This window comes from Pangasianodon hypophthalmus, chromosome 28 (genome assembly GCF_027358585.1).
Source record: "Pangasianodon hypophthalmus isolate fPanHyp1 chromosome 28, fPanHyp1.pri, whole genome shotgun sequence".
NCBI lineage: Eukaryota > Metazoa > Chordata > Actinopteri > Siluriformes > Pangasiidae > Pangasianodon > Pangasianodon hypophthalmus.
This window is the reverse complement of record NC_069737.1, coordinates 70,001-77,500: the sequence shown is the minus strand read 5'-3', so window position 1 is coordinate 77,500 and position 7,500 is coordinate 70,001. Positions and strand designations below refer to the sequence as shown.

Genomic DNA, 7,500 nt, shown 5'->3' with positions numbered 1-7,500 from the left:
TTTCGTTGTACTCGTAGTATATTTTTGCAGAATTCTGCCTGCAGAGTCTCTGTTGGGTGTTTGTCCCGTTCAGTGAGCTCTGGTCTGTGAGTGGACCCCAGACCTCGCGTCCATAGAGTGCGATGGGTTCGAGAACTGATCGAATTATTTTTAGCCAGATTCTGATTGGGATCTCAATTTCGATATTTTTCTTAATAACGTAAGATTATTCGTCAAATTTGTCTCCACTTTTATACGTTGCGGTAATGAAGCCCTGGTTCCAGATGTCAGGAAATACACCTGCACTGAGGATGATATTAAGATAAGTTTGAGAATGGCCAATTTCAATTTCTAGTCAGTGTAATTGATAATTTCGTTTAGGATGCCATCAATACCGCATGCTTTTTGGGGTTTTAGGGTCAATATTTTATCTGATAATTCAGCTGGTGTAATTGGAGAATCCAAAGGGTCCTGGTAGTCTTTCATAGTTGACTCTAGAAGACATAGTTTGTTGTACAGGGCTTTTTTTTATTTATATTACTAAAAAGGTTAAAGAAGTGGTTTACCCATCTCCATTCTGGATGGCTAGTTCTTCATGATGAGATTTATTTAGTAAGTTCCACTGTTCCCAGAAGTGATTTGATTCTAAAGATTGTTCGGTTTCTTTTAGCTGATCTTCTACATTTTGTTCTTTTTTCTTCCTTTAGAGTATTCCTGTACAAAGTTTTGCATAATAAAGATACTGGATATTCTAATTTTCTGGGTCTCTGTGTTTCTCTGTGTCTTATATGTATATATATATATCAGACAGAGTTGCAGATACCTCAGATATTGTGTTCAGTCTGTGTGCTGCTAGATTGACATTTTCATTGCTAGGCACAAATGGAGTGGCAAGGAATTTATCTAATAGCATCTGAATTTTTGGTTGGCCGATTATACTTCGGTATGTATCTTTACTATTTTGTTTCCTTCAGTATGTTTCTGAGGGGGTGAAGTTGGTTTAGATTTGAAGCCTGTTGGTTGGATATTGCTCTGTTTAGGTAGAGAGTGATTTTACTATGGTCTGATAACGGGGTTAGTGGACTGACTGTGACCGCTCTGAGAGAGTTTGGGTTTAGGTCTGTAATAAAGTCTACTGTACTGCTGCCAACTGATGAGCTATAAGTGTATCTACTGTAACAATCCCCTCGTAACCTGCCATTAACTAGGTACATATCCAGCGTGCGACACAGATGCAGATGTCGTTTTCCATTTCAGTTTGTTATTTTGTCATAATTTTTGTCTTGCTGTGTGTATAGGTGGGGTGAATGCGTCTCATCCAGGCAGGTGTTTGTCCCCTTGAGGGTTGAGTGTGTCGGGTTCTTCACCTGTTCTGGCATTTAAGTCTCTACAGATCTGTACACAGCCCTGTGACTGGAAGTGATTTATCTCTTCTTCTAATATGGAGAAACTGTTTTCATTAGAGAGGGATCCCCCACGTTTTTAAAGAGAAAAAAATATCACCTCAGTTTTAGAAACAAAATGGTTTAATTATTTTCCTCCCAATGTCATCCACAGCTTTTAGAAGACTCTTTAACTGTTTAAATTACCATCATCGCTCAAAAATGCCCACAGCAAAATATGTATATATCCAAAATATGTAAAATACAGGAAATTACAAATAGATATAGATAGATAGATAGATATACAGGCCTCATACACAGGGATCAGTTTTAGGGTCACAGTCACTCTATAAATGTGCATCTGTGAAGCTGATACAGAAAGTTTACTGGATATTAAATTTAGAAAATTCTGCAGTGTTTACAGTCGAGTCTAAAAGTCCACTGGCAAAACATTTTTTTTAATGAGTGGGGAAAATGTTTTATTTTAAGTTTTATCTTAATATAATTCAAAAACAATTTATCATTCTTTACTCATGTAAATCCAAAAGTTAAAATAAAAATCACAAGGCAACTAAAAAACAGTCAGTTTCAGCCATCAGTCTGTATGAGACGTGTGTTAGAAATAAAAAATGTAATAAAATATAAATGTATATATTTATGCTGTCAGCGTAAACTGGACTTTTACATTTAATCAGTTATCAATCTATTTGTTGTGATTTTTTAAAATGGCAAAATAAAATCAGTTCTTGTTCACTCAGACTTTTGGACTTGACTGTAGAAGATTTTTAACGAAAAGATTTCTTTTTCAGTTTCTGAGCTTCGAGATTTGCAACAAAATTGGAAAAAATATAGATAGATTATTACAGATATCAGCAAGCAAGTGTGAAACAAAAATAGAAAACATTTACGTTGCAGCACATTAAAAAGAGAAGTCACAAAAATCTCCAGCGTATTTCAGACAGACGCAGGAGAAGGTCATTGTTCCAGCTTTCACGTCAGAAAGAGTTTGGTTTATATCAAATACAAAACAGTTCTGAAACAGTTTATAATCTGGAATGCAGCTAAAGAGCATGAGTGTTTATAAAAAAAAGTGATTTATAATAAAGAGTGAAAAAGAAACTGCAGGTCCTTTTAGTTACGTATTATTAATGTACACATATACACATTTACACATGAACTGGTGTGTGTGTGTGTGTGTTGGTCCACAGCATCGCAGTGTAACATCTGTTTTTTTTTTCTCCCCTAAATGTTTGCTGGAGAGAGAAAAGGCACATTACTGAAGTCAAAGTGATAGCTTCTGACAACATTCATTTTAACTCATTAATATTAAATATAAAGTGTTTTAAATCCAAACATTAAGATTTGCCCTCCTCACTGCTCAATAAAAACGCATCAAACTCCTATTTTTCCAAAATGGGAAAAAAAAAACACCAAAACACCCAACTGGTCCAGGACTTGGTGACTCTGGAAACTGCAGTTTTTCAGTTGAAATGATGGAGAAATCACTCCAAGTTTATAAGGAAGGCAAAAGAACCAGAGCAAGAAAAAGGCTCTGGACAGAGCTGGACTTTTTTTTAGACCCTTTGGTTCAATAAATTTTTTTGTGTTTTTATAAAAAGATCTGATTTGTCATAAATGTTTTAGGACGTTATTAAAGTCTGCATCTAATTTTCTCCCACACGAGAACAACACTCTTCTCCCAGATAAACACTCACTTAAAAACCCAACTGTGGAACTGAAAGAGAAATCATTTGTTCTTAAGGTTTTCTTTTTCCCGCCAAACTCAACTTTAAATTTGTTAACAGCATTAGTGTCCTTGCGTGGAAAAACAGAAAAACAGCAAGAAGACAGAGTATTTTGGAGATTTTTAGTATTTGAGGAGTGCATGAACTTCCTGCTTCCTCTCTGGATCAATCACTTGCAGGACCTTTGAGGGAGTTTAGTTTAGGACTCAGTGTTCCTCTAACCAGGAGGGCGTGTCTGCGCCGGGCATTTTCAGTTTGATGTGGAACTGTCTGAGCGTCTGCTCCAGGTGCTGTTGGTTTCCAGCAAAATATGCAGCGATGGCATTGTGGAAGAGGATCAGCTGATTGTGGAGAACCTTCACCTGCAGAACATTACAGTTATTCATTTATTATATTAAACACACACGGCACCGCCCAACACTGAACCACATGAACTATGCCAAAAACCACGATTCTGAGTGCAGATCCAACGGTGCAGTTTTAGGGGGAAAAAAGTGTTACCTTATTCTCCTCCAGGAATTTGAGTTTAATGGAGACGTCATTGCGCATCTTCTCGTATTTTTCGCGGTGGATCTGGAACTGGATCTGAGACTGCTCGATTTTGGGCAGTGTGGTGGTGTCGCGCGGGCCGAGATTCAGTTCCTCCAGATCCGTACGATATGCATCATATTCGATCCTGCAGCAGAGAGAAAGAGACACAGATCCACTTCAGTGTTTTTACAGAAGAATTTGCTGAGTTTTATTTTCTCTTTCTACAGCATGCTCTGAGAATCACAGTGGATTTATGTGTTTTCACTCTCCACATCCCAAAACCTTCTCGGTGAAGAGTGATGATGCACTTACTCTGAACTAATTATAAAGCAAAGCAAACTGAAGAACTTTCCAGAAGGCCACGAAAGTCATACCTAGCTGCTTCATACTGTTTGATGTTGATCATGGTGTCCTCGATGGTTTTGTCCACCAGGGTGTTGACACTGGCGATGAAGAAGTTGATGGCTCCTAAAAGAGTCTCACCATTCTTAGACAGGAGCTTCTGAGTGTCAGCGTTGTAGCCAAACTCCTCCTAAACCAAGATTTATTTAAAAAACAAACAAAAAAAAACACACACAGTCACATTCTGTTTTTGGTCCACACACCCTCTTTGTTAAATGCCATGGGTTTATTTGTTTTTGTTTGTTTGCTTCCTTATAATTTAACATCATGCCAGCTACCATGGCTACTTTCATGGCAAGACACAGGTTAAAATGTAGCTAAATAAGTAAATAAATAATTTTATAAAAAATCTAAAACTAAATCTGGCCTTGCCATGGGGTTATATTATAGAATTTGAATACAGAACAATTGAGAGCTTGTACTAAACTTTCCTAATAAATGGCTAAACTTTTATGAAGTTACAAAATACAGTTTTGGCAGAATGTGATGTTAAATATGTCTTTTAATGAAAATAGCACACATCTGTAAACACAACAGCATGATATTACTCTTCTGTACAGCAGCAACATTACAACATAAACTTTATAAACTCTACATCATCTCACACAACAGCCACTACACAACAGTTTCAGCCTGAACACACACACACACACACACACACACACACACACGGAATTGCGATAAACCAAATCTTCTGCTCTGCAACACCTTTGTAAATCTTAACCCCCTGTAAATCTAAACTAAAGCTAAAATTTATTTTCCAGATGTGAAACTGCTCCACTGATGAACGTGAAACTTTACTTCAGTGTTTTTATTCTCTTAACCCTGCCATCAGGAGGACGTCTGCATGTGAAGAGGCTGCGTGTGTCTAATTTGCATAAATGAGTGTTGTTTAATTGAGATGAAGACATTTTTGGCTCACGTGCAGCTCAGGTGTTTTGAGACTAAGGTCAGCGAAGGCGTCGCCCAGTTGACGCTGCGTCTGCATCATCTGTGCGAGCTGATTGGCCAGCGTCTGCGCCAGCTTCACCACCTGCTCGTATTTACGCTTGTTATCACGCACCACATCGATACGAGCCTCCAGCTCCAGATCCACGGTGCGTGAGCCGCGACCCAGCTTCTCCGATAGGATCTGCTTAGTGCACTGTGGGAAAGCGAGGAGAAGACATGGTCAAGAGCCGCACTCATGTACGGACTCTCTCACTGAAACACTGACTCACTGAATCACTGATCCATTCATAGAATGACTGAATCACTTACTCAGTGTATCACTCACTCACTAAATCAATCACTGAATCACTCACTTTGTACGTGTTAATGCTCCACTTCCTGACCAACTCAAGTTTTTCCATCGCCGGGTTTTTCATGTCATCAGCGAGGACCACAGCACCACTGTTAGACTGCTCTTTGACAGATCCTGATTGAAACAACACACAATCTTCATTTTAAAAATACACAGTGCTGATTTATAATAGTTACTGACTCTTTTAAACCCAGCGTGCTGTGTTAGTGAGGTGTTTGCATGACCAAGAGCACAGAACAGCTTCGAAGTGTCAGATTCTACACATCTGTGGAACCTTACTGCAGGGTTGGAGAACATTTCTTCTAAAAGGTCTTCTGTCAGTCAGTGTAGTGATGATAATATAATACAACGTAATATAATATAATAAAGGCCACACCTGTGCAGCCCAAGTACATTTCCTCTTCCTTCCTGTAAATAAAAATCACTCTGATGGAAGCTTGTGTGCTCTGGACTTCATTGTAGATATAACTGCAAATATAGAAGTCTGTCCTGTACGTCCACGTCTACAGGCTTCTTAGATTAAAGCAGGACATTTAAAATGTAAAAATTGTAGTTCTTTATTCATGATGTTATACAGCTAAAACTACAGTTAAATCCATTGTGAGCTGGACACTGCTGAGCAAAACAAGACTCAGCCAGTGTAACACACCTGAACAGACAATAAAATTTACCACTGTGTAAATACCTGTCACAAAATCTGCATGTTTCCCAGAGCACCATGAAACGGTGAAGCTGAAACAGTAAAAAACGCTCTGAAGGTTCCAGAAAGTTCAGAACCCCAAAAGAGGGGAGACCCAGTGAGAGGACTAACAGTGTCCTGGAAAAGAAATGTGCAAGCAACAAGACTATTTAACAAGCTGACTGCATTCCTGAGATCAGAGAAACATGTATCAAGAGCCACGGATTAAATCCTTTAAATGCAGAGAAGAGCAGAGAAGCTGAAATCTGAAAAGAGGAAGAAAACTTCAATCTGCGGAAAGCAACGGCAGCAAATCATCAGCTTCAAGATCCTGTATTAATCCACACACAAGGCAGAAAATTACATTTGTAAAGCTATTCAATAAAAAAGCACAACTCATTTATTCTATTTTTATTTTATTTATGATGTGCTCATCAGTCTATGGTGAAACATTAGTTTTTTAAAATGGAAATATCAATGTTTGGTTTCAGTTATTAGATTTGTTCTTCATTAAAGAACATGACCTTCACATGCGTTAGAAATTACGTTCGTAAAATCGATCATGATTAATCGATTTAAATGCCTTAAACATGATCTCAGATCATTTTGTCTACAGCAAACAACCGATTCATAAATTCATCTGAATTTAAACAGAAATTTAAATTTTCCTGTTTTGTTGTTCTCCATCTACTTTTTACTAAATATCATTAAAACTGTGGTTGGAGAGATTCTAGGAATATTTAAAAGATATTCTTTGATTAAAGTTTTATTATCTGAGAATCCTCTCAGCTGGAAGTAAGAAAAGCCCTAACTGGGAGTAAAAGCTGAGGGTCGCGACGGGTATAAAAGCCGCCGGGGGTGGCGACGGGTATAAAAGCCGCCGGGGGTGGCGACGGGTATAAAAGCCGCGGAGGGTCGCGACGGGTATGAAAGCCGCCGGGGGTCGCGACGGGTATGAAAGCCGCCGGGGGTGGCGACGGGTATAAAAGCCGCCGGGGGTCGCGACGGGTATAAAAGCCGCCGGGGGTGGCGACGGGTATAAAAGCCGCCGGGGGTGGCGACGGGTATAAAAGCCGCGGAGGGTCGCGACGGGTATGAAAGCCGCCGGGGGTCGCGACGGGTATGAAAGCCGCCGGGGGTGGCGACGGGTATAAAAGCCGCCGGGGGTCGCGACGGGTATAAAAGCCGCCGGGGGTGGCGACGGGTATAAAAGCCGCCGGGGGTCGCGACGGGTATAAAAGCCGCCGGGGGTGGCGACGGGTATAAAAGCCGCCGGGGGTGGCGACGGGTATAAAAGCCGCCGGGGGTCGCGACGGGTATAAAAGCCGCCGGGGGTCGCGACGGGTATGAAAGCCGCCGGGGGTCGCGACGGGTATAAAAGCCGCGGAGGGTCGTTACATGATCTTAGAGCTTTGTAAAGTGAAGAAGCAAAGCCAGCGTTACAGCAGAAGAGGATTGTGGGACAGCGACAGACTGCCG

The 7,500-nt window shown here is 40.2% G+C and overlaps 1 protein-coding gene across 6 annotated transcripts in view; it reads right to left on the bottom strand.

Annotated features, from left to right (window-relative positions):
- Positions 1 to 1,487: 1,487 nt before the first annotated feature.
- The window catches only part of arfip1 (ADP-ribosylation factor interacting protein 1 (arfaptin 1)), a 29,694-nt gene continuing 23,681 nt past the window's right edge, over positions 1,488 to 7,500 (bottom strand). For all 6 annotated transcript variants that reach the window (XM_053230994.1, XM_053230998.1, XM_053230999.1 and 3 more), the window contains 5 exons: positions 5,344 to 5,456; positions 4,962 to 5,183; positions 4,012 to 4,169; positions 3,608 to 3,782; positions 1,488 to 3,468 (listed from right to left, as the gene is read on the bottom strand). In XM_053230994.1, coding sequence (XP_053086969.1) covers positions 3,313 to 3,468; positions 3,608 to 3,782; positions 4,012 to 4,169; positions 4,962 to 5,183; positions 5,344 to 5,456 — 824 coding nt within the window. In that variant the 3' untranslated portion in view covers positions 1,488 to 3,312. The remainder of the gene's footprint in view (positions 3,469 to 3,607; positions 3,783 to 4,011; positions 4,170 to 4,961; positions 5,184 to 5,343; positions 5,457 to 7,500) is intronic.